The sequence below is a fragment of the Sparus aurata genome, chromosome 16 (assembly GCF_900880675.1).
Source record: "Sparus aurata chromosome 16, fSpaAur1.1, whole genome shotgun sequence".
NCBI classification, from domain to species: Eukaryota; Metazoa; Chordata; class Actinopteri; order Spariformes; family Sparidae; genus Sparus; species Sparus aurata.
This window is the reverse complement of record NC_044202.1, coordinates 5,321,963-5,343,668: the sequence shown is the minus strand read 5'-3', so window position 1 is coordinate 5,343,668 and position 21,706 is coordinate 5,321,963. Positions and strand designations below refer to the sequence as shown.

The following is a 21,706-nucleotide window of genomic DNA, read 5'->3' as shown; positions in this document are numbered from 1 at the left end:
ATCTCCACAGTATGTCATCCTGGGTCACATCATCAGCAGCAGTTAGACCTGTGTGTATCACAGCAAATGTTATCACGAGTGATTTTTTTTATCTTTTTGCTAACAAAGGTTAGCTTAGGTTAGGTTTCGTTGCTAAGTCACTGCTATCTTAAGTGTGCCTTCGTGGCCATGTGTTTAGTTTCATTCTGACACCTCAACTTGGTTTTTGTTTATTTGTTTTCTTTACCCCACCTGTCCGGACTTTTTATATCCTTTTGGATAATTTGATTTAATTAACTAGTGTAATTCATTTGTTTAGGGCAGGTGGTGTTTACTTTTGTTTGCATACAATTTGTGCTATTTGCTTTCTTTTCTTGTCTTTATAGTTGGTTTATTCTGGGCAATAGATTGAATATTGTTTGGTTTGAGTATAATTTGCCCAGTTTCCATTTTATACTAGTTTTGTTTCACTGTGTGACTATTCTCTTGTGTTCCTTTTCTTTGCAGAGGCCGGTGGTGGTGGTGGTGCTGGTGACCTGGGTGGTGGTGTCCCTTCCTTCCCTGTATGCTGTGCTTCCCTGGGATTTTTGGTTATTCACAAAGTGTGTGTGAGTGTGTGATTGTCACATGCCCGGGTGACTTATGATATTTAGTTTGGACCCCTTCCCTCACTAGTTTCTCCACACCAGCGAGCCTCAGGCTGAATAGTCTCTTTTTTACAATTTGTGTGGGCGCTGCATTGTTTTAATATTTGATAATAAAGTGTATTTAACTGTGAACCACGGCTCATGCCTAATGAGTGACCTTACTTGCGTGTCCTGAGATCAATTGACAGAGTTAAATCTTTGGGTGAAAGTCCCAAGGTTGCGTTGTTGCAGTCAGTAGGCTACGAGTGGGACCCGTCAGCCCTACTACCCTTTGAACACAGGCAATTCGATATTACTGTGTCTTGTGTCCTCCCTACGCTCGCCACACTTTCATTGACTCTGTAGTTGTAAATGAGCTTAAGAGAAAGAGAACAAACGTCAGATGTTTCATTCCATTACCTGAAACCAGTATAACATTCAACGTTATGCAGCAGACGGCGATCAACATGTTGTGTTTTCTTTCTGAATTTAAACTCAGTCTTGTTTCTGCTGCTCTTTACATCACTATCCATGCATGTATGCTGATGATTCCCTCCTAATTTTATGTAAGTGAGACCTCCAATCAGAGGACCAAGGTGGGTGGTGGAGGTGTGAAAAAAACGTCAGAGTCCCTCCTTTTTAGAGACGCACTGAGCTGCTCGTCACATCCACAAAATGTTGTTGTTAAAGTGGACAGAAATAAAAGATCACATATCAACAGATCTGTGGAGAAACACTGCACCCTAACAGATAAAATAAGAATCTAACTGCCTGGTGGTGAACCAGCTGTCTGATATCAAACATTCACAGTGTGGTTAGTTTTTTCTTCATGCGGTAATTTGTGTTATTGTGTAACCTGCTGTGTCTGAGGAGGTTTTTGTCGAAGAAGGAGGATTTCTGTACCACTGTGCTTTACTGGCACCACAGAAATACACTGCGCTGTCTTCAGATCGACTCTTTGCAATCTTAAGATTTGACAGACTTCCCCCATTACCAGCGATTTCACAAAAGTCTTTAAATTGATCTTCAACCTTTGTAGAAGTGACATATACATGGCCAACTAGAGCCATATCTTTTCTCCCAGCAGACTGTTTATACCACTGGATCATATCAAAATCAGTGTTTGAATGGTTGCAGCTCATCAGGACTTCTTCTCCAGCATGTTTGATCAGGGCAGTGGGAGTCTGTTGAACACTGTTTTTTGAGAGTTCTGCAAGAGAAATTTAAAATAAACATCTTTAGTGACAAAAATCAAATGTTCTGAAAATATTAAGTTAGGATTTAATGGAATTTTACCTGTTAAACAGAACGGCAGAGCTGCTAAATGTATTAGGAGGCTAATCATGATGGTAACAGATGATGACTGAAAACAAAAGAGAGCTGCCTGATCATCTCCAACCTCCTCTGTGAGTAGACCCTCCTATCAGCAAACCAACATGAAGGCTTGAGGTGGGTGGTGTCAAGTGATTGGGAGGTTTTTGTACAGAGGATCAGTGATATGTAGCACTGTGTAATCTAGCAGCACAGAAGTAAACTGCACTGCTGCTCAGTTTGAGTCCTTCAATTGTTAATGTGCAGTTCTTGTCTTTTTTTGCATTCCCTTCTATCTTCACAGTCTCTTCCACTCCAGTTTTTTCAGGAAATGCACTTTCTCCAACCATGTATCCAAGTAACTGTAGCTGTCTGTTCTTTGACGTCTTGTACCAAAGGATTCTATCATAGTTTTGAATACTGTGGGAACAGGTTATTTTGGCTGTTTCTGGAGGTTTGTAGAACATTTCGGTTGGAATCTGTTTGATCTGGTCACTTGGAGAGGAACCTGTGTAAAAGGCATCAACAGAACAAATCAGGAATCTCTAGTTGTAACTGAGATTAACAGAAAAAGATCAAACATCACATGTTTCATTTCATTACCTGAAACCAGTATAACATTCAACGTTATGCAGCAGATGGCGATCAACATGTTGTGTTTTCTGACTGACTTTAAACTCAGTCTTGTTTCTGCTGCTGTTTTCATCACTATCCATGCATGTATGCTGATGATTCCCTCCTAATTTTATGTAAGTAAGTCCTCCAATCAGAAAACCAAGGTGGGTGGTGGAGGTGTGAAGAAAACATCCAAGTCCGTCCTCTTAGAGATTCACTGAGCTGCTCGTCACATCCACTGAATCTTGTTCTTCATGTTGCCAGAAAATAAAAGATCACATGTCAACAGATCTGTGGAGAAACACTGCACCCTAACGGATGAAATAAGAATCTAACTGCGTGGTGGTGAACCAGCTGTCTGATATCAAACATTCACAGTGTGGTTAGTTTTTTCTTCATGTGGTAATTTGTGTTATTGTGTAATCTGCTGTGTCTGAGGAGGTTTTTGTCGAAGAAGGAGGATTTCTGCACCACTGTGCTCTACTGGCACCACAGAAATACACTGCACTGTCTTCAAATCGACTCTTTGCCATCTTCAGACTTGACAGACTTCCCCCGTTACCAGTGATTTCACAAAAGTCCTTGAATTGATCTTCAACTTCAGAAGTGACGAGTACATAGCCAACTAGAGCCATATCTTTTCTCCCAGCAGACTGTTTATACCACTGGATCCTGTTAAAATTAGTGTTTGAATGGTTGCAGCTCATCAGGACTTCTTCTCCAGCATGTTTGATCAGGGCAGTGGGAGTCTGTTGAACACTGTTTTTTGAGAGTTCTGCAAGAGAAATTTAAAATAAACATCTTTAGTGACAAAAAGCAATTGTACTGATGACATTTAGGTAGGATTTAATGGAATTTTACCTGTTAAACAGAACCGCAGAGCTGCTAAATGTAAGAGGAGGCTAATCATGATGGTAACAGATGATGACTGCAAACAGAAGAGAGCAGCCTGATTATCACCAACCTCCTCTGTGAGTAGACCCTCGTATCAGCAAACCAACATGAAGGCTTGAGGTTGGTGGTGTCATGTGATTGGGAGGTTTTTGTACAGAGGATCAGTGATATGTAGCACTGTGTAATCTAGCAGCACAGAAGTAAACTGCACTGCTGTTCAGTGTGAGTCCTTCAATTGTTAATGTGCAGTTTTGGTCCTTGTTTGCATTCCCTTCTATCTTCACACCTGCTCCATTCTCTGGATATTCATTATTGAGATACATGTATCCAAGTAACTGTAGTTGTATGTTTGTCTGCTTGTACCAGAGGATTTGATTAAAGGTTGAAGAGGTGTGAAAACAGTTGATTTTGGCTTCTCCTCCTTGTTGTTTGAACATATCAGCTGGAATCTGGTGAACCTGGTCACTTAAAGACAAACCTGTTGAAAAAAATACCCAAAGAAGTCAAATGTAGTTACAGCTGAAAATAATATACTTGAGACAGATGCTGTTAAAAACTCTTGATGATATTACCTGAAACCAGAAAATTGTTCAAAATAATGCTTAGGATTAAGAGGATCATGTTGTCTTTTGTGTTTGGTAATAATTGTATTGATATGAAAGGTATTGTCAGTCTATCAGTAGTTATACTGATTATTTCCAACCTCCTCTGTGAGTAGACCCTCCTATCAGCAAACCAACATGAAGGCTTGAGGTGGGTGGTGTCATGTGATTGGGAGGTTTTTGTACAGAGGATCAGTGATATGTAGCACTGTGTAATCTAGCAGCACAGAAGGGTGGTGCTGGTGTGATTATACTGCCCAAGTCCCTCCTCTTAGAGACGCACTGAGCTGCTCTTAACATCCACTAAATCTTGTTGTCAAAGTGGACAGAAAAGAAAAGATCACATATCAACAGATCTGTGGAGAAAAACTGCACCCTAATGGATAAATATGAATCTAAGTGTATGGTGGTGAACCAGCAATCTGATTGTATAGTTGTTTGTATATATTGACCAGTATTCCATTTGTAAAAGCAATAAAAGAAGAAACAATGATTAGGTGTATCCTTTTTATATCCACTGTATGAGGCTGCATGTGGCAGGTGAAGTTTTGCATAGCTGCACATAAGAAACCTCCTATTATCATATCTGATTTGGATGAGAGGGAAGACCAACATTGGTTACACTGGCTTATTCCAGGTGTGAGAGGCTGAAAGCTGTAATTGTGTGTGGTGAGGAGGTTTTTGTACAGAGGATCAGTTATATGTAGCACTGTGTATATCGAGCAGCACAGAAGTAAACTGCACTGCTGCTCAGTTTGAGTCCTTCAATTGTTAATGTGCAGTTTTGGGCCTTGTTTGCATTCCCTTATATCTTCACACCTGCTCCATCCTCTGGATATCCATTGTTAATATTCATGTATCCCAGGAACTGTAGCTCTCCATTTGTCTGCTTGTACCAGAGGATTTGTTCATAGTTTGGAATGGTGTGAAAACAGTTGATTTTGGCTTCTCCTCCTTGTTGTTTGAACATATCAGCTGGAGTCTGGTGGACTTGTTCACTGAGAGACAAACCTGTTGAAAATACCAAAAATAAGACATAGTCAGATGTACTTACAGCTGAAGACAGTATACTATAAACAGATGTTGTTTAAAAACTCTTGATGATATTACCTGACACAAGAACATTGTTCAAATGAATGCTTAGGAATATGAGGATCATGTTGTCTTTTGTGTTTGGTAATAATTGTATTGATATGAAAGGTATTGTCAGTCTATCAGTAGTTATACTGATTATCACCAACCTCCTCTGTGAGTAGACCCTCCTATCAGCAAACCAACATGAAGGCTTGAGGTGGGTGGTGTCATGTGATTGGGAGGTTTTTGTACAGAGGATCAGTGATATGTAGCACTGTGTAATCTAGCAGCACAGAAGTAAACTGCACTGCTGTTCAGTTTGAGTTCTTCAATTGTTAATGTGCAGTTCTTGTCTTTGTTTGCATTCCCTTCTATCTTCACAGTCTCTTCCACTCCAGTTTTTTCAGGAAATGCACTTTCTCCATACATGTATCCCAGTAACTGTAGCTGTCTGTTCTTTGACGCCTTGTACCAAAGGATTCTATCATAGTCTTGAATACTGTGGGAACAGGTTATTTTGGCTGTTTCTTGAGGTTGGTAGAACATCTGGGCTGGAATCTGTTTAATCTGGTCACTTGGAGAGGAACCTGTGTAAAAGACATCAACAGAACAAAATCAGGATACATTCACTTATTAATGATGAATGGAAACGAGTGAAAGAGACTGCCTTGTCCCTCATTACTCTAAAACATTGATGCTTTCATTGAATCTGTAGTTGTAAATGAGCTTAAGAGAAAGAGAACAAACATCAGACATTTCATTCCATTACCTGAAACCAGTATAACATTCAAGGTGATGCAGCAGATGGCGATCAACATGTTGTGTTTTCTGACTGGATTTAAACTCAGTCTTGTTTCTGCTGCTGTTTTCATCACTATTCATGCATGTATGCTGATGATTCCCTTCTAATTTTATGTAAGTGAGTCCTACAATTAGAGGACTAAGGTGGGTGGTGGAGGTGTGAAGAAAACATCCAAGTCCCTCCTCTTTAGAGACGCACTGAGCTGCTTGTCACATCCACAAAATTTTGTTGTTATACTGGCCAGAAATAAAAGATCACATATCATCAGATCTGTGGAGAAACACTGCACCCTAACGGATAAAATAAGAATCTAACTGCCTGGTGGTGAACCAGCTGTCTGATATTAAACATTCACAATGTGGTTAGTTTTCCTCATGTGGTAATTTGTGTAATTGTGTAACCTGCTGTGTCTGAGGAGGTTTTTGTAGGAGAAGGAGGATTTCTGCACCACTGTGCTCTACTGGCACCACAGGAATACACTGCACTGTCTTCAGATCGACTCTTTGCAATCTTCAGACTTGACAGACTTTTCCCGTTACCAGTGATTTCACAAAAGTCTTTGAATTGATCTTCAACCTCATCAGCTGTAAAACGTACATAGCCAACTAGAGCCATATCTTTTCTCCCAGCAGACTGTTTATACCACTGGATCATGTTAAAATCAGTGTTTGAATGGTTGCAGCTCATCTGGACTTCTTCTCCAGCATGTTTGATCAGGGCAGTGGGAGTCTGTTGAACACTGTTTTTTGAGAGTTCTGCAAGAGAGATTTAAAATAAACATCTTTAGTGACAAAAATCAAATGTTCTGAAAATATTAAGTTAGGATTTAATGGAATTTTACCTGTTAAACAGAACGGCAGAGCTGCTAAATATACGAGGAGTCTAATCATGATGGTAACAGATGATGACTGCAAACAGAAGAGAGCTGCCTGGATGTGAAGGAGGAGGAGGAGTCGACACTATGGACCATCACATGTCTTCATCAGTGGATTTGTATAGTATTATGCTGTGTTGATTAAAGGGTAACTCAGTCCTTTATCAACCTGGATCCTATTTAGCTGTATTTTTGTGTGGAAATGAATTTGAAATAGGTCCAGTATTTAGATTTACTGCTGTAGCCAACAGAACAATGTTCTAAAATGTTTCCCCCCCCCGCAGCTTCTCTAATGTCTGCCCTCTCTCACGCTCCTGTCCCGATATTGTCACATCAATCACGGTTAATAGGGAGTTTATTGAGCCTTAAACAGGATTGGCGATTGTTGAAGAGTAGATAGACGAAGGAGGATTGTTTTTTAAGGTCTATTTTGTATTCCTGTCGAGTTTAAATGAAGTCGGTTTTACAAAGATTAAATAACTGTTTTTCCAAATGGAGTCTGGTGGCTTTGGCGGAAGGAAACGCGCCTGTTACTGGGTAAACAAAAAGGATCTTAATCTTTAATTAAGATAACCATCTATGTAGGAATCTTTTTCATTATGTTGTCAGACACTTGAAACAACGACACAATTATAGTGGACGTACTTTGGCAGCGTGTAATTGTCTGTAGGGATTACATTGCAGCTGCAGCCGTCTACCTTAATATTAGACATATTTCAAAAACTCTTGTTACTTAGACACAAAACATGGGAAAATAGGATCCACGTTGGAGAATACCAGAGTTAGGCCTTCCCTTAAACACAGAAAAAGACTGTTTTGAGGTTGATATCAGTGATGATTTCCTGCCACAGGCTGCAGTTAGATGCAGGTGTGCTCTTCTTCACTGGGAATTTATGTGGCTGACTATCAGAGAGGGTTTTTGTATAGGCAAGAGTGTAATTGAGTCACTGTGCTACTAGCTGCACAGTAATACATGCCGCTGCCTTCTGGCAGTCTGAGCTTTTGTACATGAAGTTCAGATTTTGACGAGCCGTCTCCTGTCACCTTGAAATGCTCTTTGAATGGCTCCTCTAGAGTTGGGCTCTTATACTGAGTAAATCCTATGAGTTTGAGGCCAGCGTCCCCCGTCGGCTGCTGGTACCACAGTATTATAATGTATGAACTATCTGAATGGTTGCAGCTGATTGTTGCTGAACCATCAGGACTTCCTAATATCGATGATGGACCCTGATCGACTTGAACGCTCAGTGAACGACCTGCATTTGAAGAGAAAAACACTGAGTGAAGAAAAAGGGTTGCAAAAAATGTAGGTTTTTAGCAAACAGTGTAAATTTAAACCTACAGGAGAGCCAGAGAAGCAGCAGAGTGATCCTGTAGATGTTTCTGATCATGATGTCTTTATCTTCCTCTCTTTCTGCATCGACTGACAGACTGAACGGATGTTATAGGATCACCTCTGGGGGGAGGAGACAGAGATTTGTTATGTTCAGGATTCTTCCTCATGGATAATATCACCATGTTGATCCTTAAATTCTGTCTCCAAGGTCATGACCGCAGTCCATCTGTCTGTTTCATTTTGTTGCGTTTTTGAGGAGATTTGTTGGATCTTGTTGATTCTGGACACAGGGGTGATTGTGGTTGACAAATAAAATGTTTTCTACATGTTTTCTTTTTAGTCAGCACTGGCATTATAACCATCAGGCTGGGTTTCAACTGTGTTCTGCGATGCAAGAATCATAGGAAAGATTACTTATTTTATAGTTAAAGGGTTGCAAAGGTAAATCACATATTTGTATTTGAGATGCAATCATATTGAGATTATTTTTAACATATAATGTGTTATGATATGATTCAAAATAAGAGGAAATTATCATTATTTTCACCATAATTTTTACTTTCACTGATATATTCTGTGAAAAATGAATCTTTACAACCATATGCTGCCACTCGAGCTCCCCCTACAGGTGATTAAAGACACTGATGCTTTTAATTCACTGTGACACCAACAGTTGAGTATTTGTACAGCTGTCTCAGTCACCTGTATCACTGTGTTCTCTCACAGCACAGAAATACACTCCACTGTCACTGAGCAGAAGCCTCTCCACTGTCAGGGATCCAGTCATATCATCCTTCTTCGTTGCTGGAAATTTATCAGCGCTGAACCCACTTTCATATTGATAATCACTGTATGCAGTTGTGAAAACTATCTGCTTCATCCCCTCCTCTGGCAGCTGTCTGTACCAGTACATCTCTCGATATGTGCTGCCTTTAGTGTGACTGCAGTTCATCGTGGCAGACTGACCCTCCATCATCCACAGCAGAGGAGTCTGAGTGACATCACTCCCATCGATTAGACCTGTGAAAGAAAAAGATCTTGTCGTGTTACAGAACCACCAGTGACTCCTCTTCATCATGAAAACTAAATGGACTAAATCAAATCATCAGCGTCACAATGTTCAGTACCTATAATGCAGAGCAGAGCTGCAGAGAGTGTGATCAGACCAGCTGTCATCATTATTGTGTCCTGAGCTAAATGAGCTCAGAGAGCAGAGTCACTGTCAGTGTGTGTGATGGGAGGTGTGACGTTACAACAGAGACGTGAAGAGTTCCAGGTGTGAGTGTTGCTGTGTGATGTCATGTTGTCCGATTGTCCTCGAGGTCCCCCTACAGTAGAGCTGCTACACACACTCACTGATAGATATGCCAGCAGTGCACTGGGGTTTTTGTTCAGCGCTCTCATGTGTCTGTATCACTGTGTTGACTCACAGCACAGAAATACAAGCCTTTATCTCCTGGCTCCACATTCTTCACTGTGAATGTTCCAGTGTAAATGTCAGGTTTGGTGGCTGAGAATTTCTCCTCACTGAAGTTGGGTTCAAATTCATGATCATCTCTGCCAATTGTTGTGTACACTATTTGCTCCATTGTTGCTCCTGGAAGCTGTCTGAACCAGTACATCCACAAATACTGGACAGTCTTGGTGTGACTGCAGTTCATTGTTGCATTTTCACCCTTGTCTTTCCACAGTATGTCAGTCTGGTGGACGTCACTTCCATCAGTCAGACCTGTGTGAAAAACAGTTAACAATACCTGAGGTCAAAACTTTGATTTGCATGCAGCAGAACATTTACTGTTTTTATACTTTCAGGGACTTTTTTTAATCCTTCTAACAGACGTTCTAGTCGATGCTGCTCAGTACTGCTGATAATTCTGTACTTCACCTTTTATCGAGAGCAGAAACAGTAACAAGCTGCAGAGACCATGTTTGGTGAAGTCCATGTTGAGAAAGTCTGAGTCAAACACATAACAGTCAGTGTAGTAACACACACAGAGCTGTAGGTTGCAGGTGGGAGTGTCAGACAGTGTGTTTTGTGGGATGTGATCACAGTAACTGGGTACATTCATGGTCCTCCAGGTCCTCCTGCAGCACATGAGATCTTTGGTTTTAGAAACTGTGGTGCAAACAGTGACCTGGGGTTTATGATCAACTTCCACATGTGGCTTTATTAGAGCTTGGACAACAAAACCTGTCGGGTTTGAAATGATGCTTGAATTCAGTGAAACCAGCGGACACTGTGCTTTTAAATGCTTTCATAAGAATAAAGTTTAAAAATAAATAAGTATAGTGTAAAAACAAGTAGAGCCTGAAATTTATCAACCAACATCTTTCTCATGTTTGGTGAAAGATGACTCTGTAGTTCCCTCTACAGTTAAATAAAAGGACAGCTGTCTGCTTTTCACTGTGACACCAACAGCTGAGTATTTGTACAGCTGTCTCAGTCACCTGTATCACTGTGTTTACTCACAGCACAGAAATACACTCCACTGTCATTGAACAGAAGCCTCTCCACTGTCAAAGATCCAGTCAGAGCATCTTTCTTTGTTGCTGGAAATTTGTCAGCACTGAACCCACTTTCATATTGATGATCAATGTATGCAGTAGTGAAAACTATCTGCTTCATCCCCTCCTCTGGAAGTTGTCTGTACCAGTACATCTGGTCATGTGAATGATCCTTAGTGTGACTGCAGTTCATCGTGGCAGACTGACCCTCCATCACCCAAAGCAGAGGAGTCTGAGTGACATCACTCCCATCGATTAGACCTGTGAAAGAAAAAGATCTTGTTGTGTTACAGAACCACCAGTGACTCCTCTTCATCATGAAAACTGAATGGACTAAATCAAATCATCAGCACCACAATATTCAGTACCTATAATGCAGAGCAGAGCTGCAGAGAGTGTGATCAGACCAGCTGTCATCATTATTGTGTCCTGAGCTAAATGAGCTCAGAGAGCAGAGTCACTGTCAGTGTGTGTGATGGGAGGTGTGACGTTACAACAGAGACGTGAAGAGTTCCAGGTGTGAGTGTTGCTGTGTGATGTCATGTTGTCTGATTGTCCTCGAGGTCCCCCTACAGTAGAGCTGCTACACACACTCACTGATAGATATGCCAGCAGTGCACTGAGGTTTTTGTTCAGCGCTCTCATGTGTCTGTATCACTGTGTTCACTCACAGCACAGAAATACAAGCCTTTATCTCCTGGCTCCACATTCTTCACTGTGAATGTTCCACTCTCAGCTTTAGTTTTGGTGACTGAGAATTTCTCCTCTCTGAAGTTGGGTTGAAAGTCAGGATTGGAGTTTGCCATAGTGAACACTATTTGTTTCATTGTTTCTCCTGGCAGCTGTCTGTACCAATACATGTGGATATAGCTTCCATCCTTTGTGTGGCTGCAGGTTATTGTTGCATTTTCCCCCTTGTATCTCCACAGTATGTCATCCTGGGTCACATCATCAGCAGCAGTTAGACCTGTGTGTATCACAGCAAACGTTATCACGAGTGATTTTCATCTTTTTGCTAACAAAGGTTAAAGGCTGTAATGTTGTGGGTAGATCTCACCTGTAATCCAGAGCAGAAGTATTAGGAGACAATGTTTGATAATGTCCATGTTCTTCACTTTAAAGACTGCAACAGGTCCAACACAACTGTCAGAGTAGTTAGAGGTCTAAGAAGCTGCAGGTGGGAGTGTCATGTGTGTGACGTTCAGTCCTGGGTGTACGTATCCTGGATGATTTGTGGTCCTCGAGGTCCCCCTACAGTATGTAAGATAATTGTGATACTGGTTATTTATCAGGAATCTCATTGTGTTAATGTTTTGGGAAAGTGAAGGTAGTCATCCCTGCAACATCAATATATGGTCAGAAATGTTGTGACATTTCATTTTTTGTGCTTTTTAGGAGATTTCAAAACATCAACATATATTTATCGATATTTATCCTAAAAATATTGCAGAATTATTCTGAAGCATTATCACCCAGTCCTAGATGGCACTCAAACAACATGAAGGAGAGCGTAGTGAAAAACTACGAAAGATGACTTGTATTATAGTTAAATCCTCACAAAGATAAGTCAAAGATTTTTATCAGAGCTGCATCATTTTGAGATCATTTAACATCTACTATGATGTGTTATGATTCAAAAACAGAGGAAATTCACTGAAAAGCTTTTTGAATCACGATGTGATTTTACAACCCTGAGTGATATTTTGATCAACTGCGCAGAACTAATTTTGATTTCAAATATCAAATGAAAAATTTAAGATGAGGTGTATAGAATTTAACTGGAAGGACAAACCAAAAATGTGCATCAGTTCAGATGGTTCTGATGTTATTCAATTTGACCATTTAAAACAGGGGGAACGCATCCTGACAGCTTGGAATATTACTGTCAGATACTGTTCCCCCTCTGTTCAGTATGAAAGGAGGCTCACACATCTTTCAGATTCATACTCCTGACTTCTTTCCCCACAACAGATAATTCCTGTGATTTTCAGGCTGGTATCATTCAATTTGACCATTTAAACAGGGGGAATGCATCCTGATAGCTTGGAGTACGACTGTCAGATACTGTTCCCCCTCTGTTCAGTATGAAAGGAGGCTCACACAACTTTTAAATTCACAGTCCTGACTTCATTTCCAAACAACAGATAAGTCCTGTGATTTTCAGAATGATATTATTCAATTTGACCATTTAAACAGGGGGAACGCATCCTGACAGCTTGGAATACTGCTGTCAGATACTGTTCCCCCTCTGCTCAGTATGAAAGGAGGCTCACAAAACTTTCAAATTCATACTCCTGACTTCTTTCCAAAAAATAAATGTGTCCTGTGATTTTCAGGCTGGTGTCATTAAATTTGACCATTTAAACAGGGGGAACGCATCCTGACAGCTTGGAATATTACTGTCAGATACTGTTCCCCCTCTGTTCAGTATGAAAGGAGGCTCACACAACTTTCAAATTCATACTCCTGACTTCTTTCCAAACAACATACATGTCATGTGATTTTCAGGCTGATATCATTCAGTTTAATGTTCCCCCTATGTTCAGTATGAAAGCAGGCTCACACACACACTCACTGATAGATATGCCAGCAGTGCACTGAGGTTTTTGATCAGCGCTCTCATGTGTCTGTATCACTTTGTTCACTCACAGCACAGATATACAAGCCTTTATCTCCTGGCTCCACATTCTTCACTGTGAATGTTCCAGTGAAAGGGTCAAGTTTGAGGGCTGAGAATTTCTCCTCACTGAAGTTGGGTTCAAATTCCTGATTATCTCGGCCAACTTTGGTGTACACTATTTGTTTCATTGTTTCTCCTGGCAGCTGTCTGTACCAATACTTGTACATATAGCCTAAACCCTTTCTGTGGCTGCAGTTTATTGTTGCATTTTCCCCCTTGTATCTCCACAGTATGTCATCCTGGGTCATATCATCAGCAGCAGTTAGACCTGTGTGTATCACAGCAAACGTTATCACGAGTGATTTTCATCTTTTTGCTAACAAAGGTTAAAGGCTGTAATGTTGTGGGTAGATCTCACCTGTAATCCAGAGCAGAAGTATTAGGAGACAATGTTTGATAATGTCCATGTTCTTCACTTTAAAGACTGCAACAGGTCCAACACAACTGTCAGAGTAGTTAGAGGTCTAAGAAGCTGCAGGTGGGAGTGTCATGTGTGTGACGTTCAGTCCTGGGTGTACGTATCCTGGATGATTTGTGGTCCTCAAGGTCCCCCTACAGTATGTAAGATAACTGTGATACTGGTTATTTATGAAAAATCTCATTGTGTTAATGTTTTGGTAATGTGAAGATAATCATCCCTGCAATATCAATATTTGTTCAGAAATGTTGTGACATTTGATTTTTTGTGCTTTTGAGGAGATTTCAAAATGTCAACAAATCACTTATTGCAATTAAGCCTAAAAATATTGCAGTTTTATTTAATGGCATTATCAATCAGTTCTAGTCGGCACTCAAACAACATGAAAGAGAGTGTAGAGAAACATTTTTCATGGATCCTGTTGCTTCTGGACACAGAGTTGATTAAGATTAAAAGATAAAATGATCTCTTTTCAGTTTATAACTACAGCACTGGCAAAATAACCATCAAGCAGGGTTTTAACTATGTTCTGAGATGCAAGAACAATACGAAAGATGATTTATTTTATAATTAAAGAGCCACGAAGGTTAATCAAAAAGTTGTTTTAGGGCTCTAATCATATTGAGATTATTTTAACATTCACACTGTGACATCTCTACATCACTACAGCACTTCATTCTAATGCTGTTGTGTCACACATTTGAGTTTTATCAAAACATTGAGCTTCTGCACTTTGGATGTTGCGACTTGGATAATTTTGATCAACTGTGCAGCCCTGACTTTTATTTCAAAAATAAAGAGAGACATTTATAATTAAGTGCATAGAATTTAACTGGAAGGAAAAAATTAAAAATGTGCATCAGTATGGAGTTCAGATGGTGTGAAAATGTATTTATCCCACCATAATATGGTGCTCGATGCTGCCACTCGAGCTCCCCCTACCGGTGATGAAAGAAACTGATGTTTTTAATTCACTGTGACACCAACAGTTGAGTATTTGTACAGCTGTCTCAGTCACCTGTATCACTGTGTTGACTCACAGCACAGAAATACACTCCACTGTCATTGAACAGCAGCCTCTCCACTGTCAGAGATCCAGTCAGAGCATCCTTCTTTGTTGCTGGAAATTTGTCAGCGCTGAAGCCACTTTCATATTTGTGTGGGGGACTTTGAGTTGTGAGAACTATCTGCTTCATCCTCTGTCCAGGCAGCTGTCTGTACCAGTACATCTGGTTATACTCGATAGTCTTATTGTGACTGCAGTCCATCGTGGCAGACTGACCCTCCATCATCCACAGCAGAGGAGTCTGAGTGACATCACTCCCATCGATTAGACCTGTGAAAGAAAAAGATCTTGTTGTGTTACAGAACCACCAGTGACTCCTCTTCATCATAAAAAACTGAATGGACTAAATCAAATCATCAGCATCACAATGTTCAGTACCTATAATGCAGAGCAGAGCTGCAGAGAGTGTGATCAGACCAGCTGTCATCATTATTGTGTCCTGAGCTAAATGAGCTCAGAGAGCAGAGTCACTGTCAGTGTGTGTGATGGGAGGTGTGACGTTACAACAGAGACGTGAAGAGTTCCAGGTGTGAGTGTTGCTGTGTGATGTCATGTTGTCTGATTGTCCTCGAGGTCCCCCTACAGTAGAGCTGCTACACACACTCACTGATAGATATGCCAGCAGTGCACTGAGGTTTTTGTTCAGCGCTCTCATGTGTCTGTATCACTGTGTTGACTCACAGCACAGAAATACAAGCCTTTATCTCCTGGCTCCACATTCTTCACTGTGAATGTGCCAGTGAAAGCGTCAGGTTTGGTGGCTGAAAATTTCTCCTCGCTGAAGTTGGTTTGAAATTCATGATTATCTCTTCCGAAACTTGTGTACACTATTTGCTCCATTGTTGCTCCTGGAAGCTGTCTGTACCAGTACATCTGGAAATACTGGACAGTCTTGTTGTGACTGCAGTTTATTGTTGCATTTTCACCCTTGTCTTTCCACAGTATGTCAGTCTGTTTGACATCACTTCCATCAGTCAGACCTGTGTTAAAAAACAGTTAACAATAACTGAGATAAACATTTCAATTTACATGCAGCAGAACATTTACTGTTTTTATACTTTCAGGGACTTTTTTTAATCCTTCAAACAGACGTTCTAGTCGATGTTGCTCAGCTCTGCTGATAATTCTGTACTTCACCTTTTATGGAGAGCAGAAACAGTAACAAGCTGCAGAGACCATGTTTGGTGAAGTCCATGTTGAGAAAGTCAGAGTCGAACACATAACAGTCAGTGTAGTAACACACAGAGCTGTAGTTGCAGGTGGGAGTGTCAGACAGTGTGTTTCGTGGGATGTGATGACAGTAACTGGGTACATTCATGGTCCTCCAGGTCCTCCTGCAGCACATGAGATCTTTGGTTTTAGAAACAGTGGTGCAAACAGTGACCTGGGGTTTATTGTCAACTTCCACATGTGTCTTTATCAGAGCTTGGATAACAGAACCTGTCAGGTTTTGAAATGATGCCCCAATTTAGTAACTTCGACTGACACTGTGCTTTCAAATGCTTTCATGAGAATAAAGTTTTGAAATAAATGTACTGTAAAAATAAATAGAGCCTGCAATATATCAACCAACGTCTTTATTATCATTTCTTGATCATTTATAAACATTAAACAGAGAATTTTGAAATTATTTTTTATGCTGGTTGGGTTCAAGTATGAGTTATCGTCTTTAGCACAGCTGGTGGTGGTTTATATGATTTTATTTTCAATATTCAGGCAGTTACACATGTTGGAGTCTGTTACAGGATACAGTTCTGTCACTTCAGACACCAAGTAGGACTCCACACAGTTTTGGAAAAGTAGAAAACAGAAATTCAAAAGTAGAGAATTAAAAATGTAATTACAAAATACAATGAATTCAAGATGAAATTAAAACTTTATGTGAGGTTTAAAAGCAATTAATTGAATTGAAAGTTGACTCAGAGGGCAAATGAAGGAAAAGTTGTAACATGATGAAAGTGAAGAGGTGTAAATTTCTCATGTCTGGTGTAAGATGAGTGTGTAGTTCCCTCTACAGTTCATTAAAAGGACAGCTGTCTGCTTTTCACTGTGACACCAACAGCTGAGTATTTGTACAGCTGTCTCAGTCACCTGTATCACTGTGTTCTCTCACAGCACAGAAATACACTCCACTGTCATTGAACAGCAGCCTCTCCACTGTCAGAGATCCAGTCACAGCATTCTTCTTTGTTGCTGGGAATTTTTCAGCGCTGAAGCCACTTTCATATTGATGTGGGGGACTTTGAGTTGTGAAAACTATCTGCTTCATCCTCTGTCCAGGCAGCTGTCTGTACCAGTACATCTGGTAATAAGTAGCGCCCTTAGTGTGATTGCAGTCCATCGTGGCAGACTGACCCTCCATCATCCACAGCAGAGGAGTCTGAGTGACATCACTCCCATCGATTAGACCTGTGAAAGAAAAAGATCTTGTTGTGTTACAGAACCACCAGTGACTCCTCTTCAGCATGAAAACTGAATGGACTAAATCAAATCATCAGCGTCACAATGTTCAGTACCTATAATGCAGAGCAGAGCTGCAGAGAGTGTGATCAGACCAGCTGTCATCATTATTGTGTCCTGAGCTAAATGAGCTCAGAGAGCAGAGTCACTGTCAGTGTGTGTGATGGGAGGTGTGACGTTACAACAGAGACGTGAAGAGTTCCAGGTGTGAGTGTTGCTGTGTGATGTCATGTTGTCTGATTGTCCTCGAGGTCCCCCTACAGTAGAGCTGCTACACACACTCACTGATAGATATGCCAGCAGTGCACTGAGGTTTTTGTTCAGCGCTCTCATGTGTCTGTATCACTGTGTTGACTCACAGCACAGAAATACAAGCCTTTATCTCCTGGCTCCACATTCTTCACTGTGAATGGTCCACTCTCAGCTTTAGTTTTGGTGACTGAGAATTTCTCCTCTCTGAAGTTGGGTTGAAAGTCAGGATTGGAGTTTGCCATAGTGAACACTATTTGTTTCATTGTTTCTCCTGGCAGCTGTCTGTACCAATACATGTAGATATAGCCTCCACCCTTTGTGTGGCTGCAGTTTATTGTTGCATTTTCCCCCTTGTATCTCCACAGTATGTCATCCTGGGTCACATCAACAGCAGCAGTTAGACCTGTGTGTATCACAGCAAACATCATCACGAGTGATTTTCATCTTTTTGCTAACAAAGGTTAAAGGCTGTAATGTTGTGGGTAGATCTCAGCTGTAATCTAGAGCAGAAGTATTAGGAGACAATGTTTGATAATGTCCATGTTCTTTACTTTAAAGACTGCAACAGGTCCAACACAACTGTCAGAGTAGTTAGAGGTCTAAGAAGCTGCAGGTGGGAGTGTCATGTGTGTGACGTTCAGTCCTGGGTGTACGTATCCTGGATGATTTGTGGTCCTCAAGTTCTCCTTACAATATGTAGCACTGTGTAATCTAGCAGCACAGAAGTAAACTGCACTGTTGTTCAGTGTAAGTCCTTCAATTGTTAATGTGCAGTTCTTGTCTTTGTTTGCATTCCCTTCTATCTTCACAGTCTCTTCCACTCCAGTTTTTTCAGGAAATGCACTTTCTCCATCCATGTATCCCAGTAACTGTAGCTGTCTGTTCTTTGACTTCTTGTACCAAAAGATTTGATCGTAGCTTTGAACACTGTGGGAACAGGTTATTTTGGCTGTTTCTTGAGGTTTGTAGAACATCTGGGCTGGAATCTGTTTGACCTGGTCACTTGGAGAGGAACCTGTGTAAAAGGCATCAACAAAACAAAATCAGGAATCCCTTGTTGTAAATGAGATTAACAGAAAAAGATCAAACATCACATGTTCCATTCCATTACCTGAAACCAGTATAACATTCAACGTTATGCAGCAGACGGCGATCAACATGTTGTGTTTTCTGACTTCAAACTCAGTCTTGTTTCTGCTGCTCTTTACATCACTATCCATGCATGTATGCTGATGATTCCCTCCTAATTTTATGTAAGTAAGTCCTCCAATCAGAAAACCAAGGTGGGTGGTGGAGGTGTGAAGAAAACATCCAAGTCCCTCCTCTTAGAGATTCACTGAGCTGCTCGTCACATCCACTAAATCTTGTTCTTCAAGTTGCCAGAAAATAAAAGATCACATATCAACAGATCTGTGGAGAAACACTGCACCCTAACGGATAAAATAAGAATCGAAAAGCTGGTGGTGAACCAGTTGTTAGATTGTATATTGACCAGGGTTCCGATCATAAAAGCAATAAAAGGACAAACAATGAGGGGGTGTATACTTTTTATAGTCACTGTATGATGCTGGATGTGGCAGGTAAAGTTCTGCAAAGCTGCACATAAGAAACCGCCTATCATCATATCTGATTTGGATGAGAAGGAAGACCAACATTGGTTACACTGGCTTATTCCAGGTGTGAGAGGCTGAAAGCTTTAATATTGTTTGATGAGGAGGTTTTTGTACATAGGATCAGTGATATGTAGCACTGTGTAATCTAGCAGCACAGAAGTAAACTGCACTGCTGTTCAGTGTGAGTCCTTCAATTGTTAATGTGCAGTTTTCGTCTTTCTTTGCGCTGCCTTCTATCTTCACACCTGCTCCATCCTCTGGGTTGGCACTGGCAAACATGTATCCCAGGAACTGTAGTTGTCTGTTTGTCTGTTTGTACCAGAAAATGCGATCAAAGGATGAAGAGGTGTGAAAACAGTTGATTTTGGCTTCTTTTCCTGGTTGGCTGAACACATCAGCTGGAGTCTGGTGGACTTGGTCACTTAAAGACAAACCTGTTCAAAAAAAATGCCAAAAAAAGTCAAATGTAGATACAACTGAAAGTAATATACTTGAAACAGATGTAAAAACTCTAGATAATATTACCTTATACCAGAATATTGTTCAAATGAATGCTCATGAATATGAGGAACATGTTGTCTTTTGTGTTTGGTAATAATTGTATTGATATGAAAGGTACTGTCAGTCTATCAGTAGTTATACTGATTATTTCCAACCTCCTCTGTGAGTAGACCCTCCTATCAGCAAACCAACATGAAGGCTTGAGGTGGGTGGTGGATTTGTGAAAAAAATGTCCAAGTCCCTCCTTTTTAGAGACGCACTAAGCAGCTCAATACATTAAGTAAATCTTGTTGTTCAACCTCTCCAAAAGAAGTTTTGGAGGTAAATTCTAATTAAAAATTACTGACTGATAACTTTGTTATGCAAATGTTGTCCGTACATATTCATCATTGTTTATATATAACATGTCTTTAATATATAATATGTCTTGATGAGAACTTAGATGTAGACAGAAAAGTTACTTTCCATTAGTGGTTGTATTGTTTTTCCTAAAAGAAAAGATCACATGTCAACAGATCTGTGGAGAAATACTGCACCCTAACGGATAAAATAAGAATCTAACTGCTGGTGGTGAACCAGCTGTCTGATACCAAACATTCACAGTGTGGTTAGTTTTTTCTTCATGTGGTAATTTGTGTTATTGTGTAACCTGCTGTGTCTGAGGAGGTTTTTGTAGAAGAAGGAGGATTTCTGTACCACTGTGCTCTACTGGCACCACAGAAATACACTGCGCTGTCTTCAGATCGACTCTTTGCAATCTTAAGTCTTGACAGACTTCCCCCATTACCAGTGATTTCACAAAAGTCTTTGAATTGATCTTCAACCTCGACAGCTGTAAAACGTACATAGCCAACTAGAGCCATATCATTTCTCCCAGCAGACTGTTTATACCACTGGATCATGATAAAATCAGTGTTTGAATGGTTGCAGCTCATCTGGACTTCTTCTCCAGCATGTTTGATCAGGGCAGTGGGAGTCTGTTGAACACTGTTTTTTGAGAGTTCTGCAAGAGAAATTTAAAATAAACATCTTTAGTGACAAAAATCAAATGTTCTGAAAATATTAAGTTAGGATTTAATGGAATTTTACCTGTTAAACAGAACGGCAGAGCTGCTAAATGTAAGAGGAGTCTAATCATGATGGTAAGAGATGATGACTAAAAACAAAAGAGAGCTGCCTGATTATTTCCAACCTCCTCTGTGAGTAGACCCTCCTATCAGCAAACCAACATGAAGGCTTGAGGTGGGTGGTGTCATGTGATTGGTAGGTTTTTGTACAGAGGATCAGTGATATGTAGCACTGTGTAATCTAGCAGCACAGAAGTAAACTGCACTGCTGTTCAGTGTGAGTCCTTCAATTGTTAATGTGCAGTTCTTGTCTTATTTTGCATTCCCTTCTATCTTCACAGTCTCTTCCACTCCAGTTTTCTCAGGAAATGCACTGTCTCCAAACATGTATCCCAGTAACTGTAGTTGTCTGTTCTTTGACGTCTTGTACCAAAGGATTACATTATAGTCTTGAATAATGTGGGAACAGGTTATTTTGGCTGTTTTTTGAGGTTTGTAAAACGTTTTGGCTGGAATCTGTTTGACCTGGTCACTTGGAGAGGAACCTGTGTAAAAGGCATAAACAGAACAAAATCAGGAATCTCTAGTTGTAAATGATCTTAACAGAAAAAGAACAAACATCAGTTGTTTCATTCCATTACCTGAAACCAGTACAACATTCAAGGTGATGCAGCAGACGGCGATCAACATGTTGTGTTTTCTGACTGACTGTAAACTCAGTCTTGTTTCTGCTGCTGTTTTCATCACTATCCATGCATGAATGCTGATGATTCCCTCCTAATCTAATAGAGGTGAGTCCTCCAATCAGAGACCTATGATGGGTGGTGGAGGTGTGAATTAAAACGTCCAAGTCCCTCCTTATTAGAGACTCACTGAACTGCTCATCACATTCACTAAATCTTGTTGTTAAAGCTCTACAAAAGAAGTTCTGGAGGTAAAGTCAAATTAGAAATTACTGACTAATAACTTTGTAATGAAGATGTTGTCTGTCCATATTTATCATTCTTTGTATGTAATATGTTTTTAATATA

At 40.4% G+C, this 21,706-nt stretch overlaps 1 protein-coding gene and 1 gene segment (V, D, J or C); one reads left to right on the top strand and one right to left on the bottom strand.

Moving 5' to 3' along the window:
* Positions 1-21,706, top strand: part of LOC115566089 (M1-specific T cell receptor beta chain) — a gene marked incomplete in the record, with an annotated part of 384,816 nt that overhangs the window by 113,817 nt on the left and 249,293 nt on the right.
* Positions 16,465-17,567, bottom strand: LOC115566093 (T cell receptor beta variable 29-1-like). The segment is given in 2 exon segments: positions 16,465-17,191; positions 17,299-17,567. Coding segments are annotated over 2 exon segments (378 nt in total).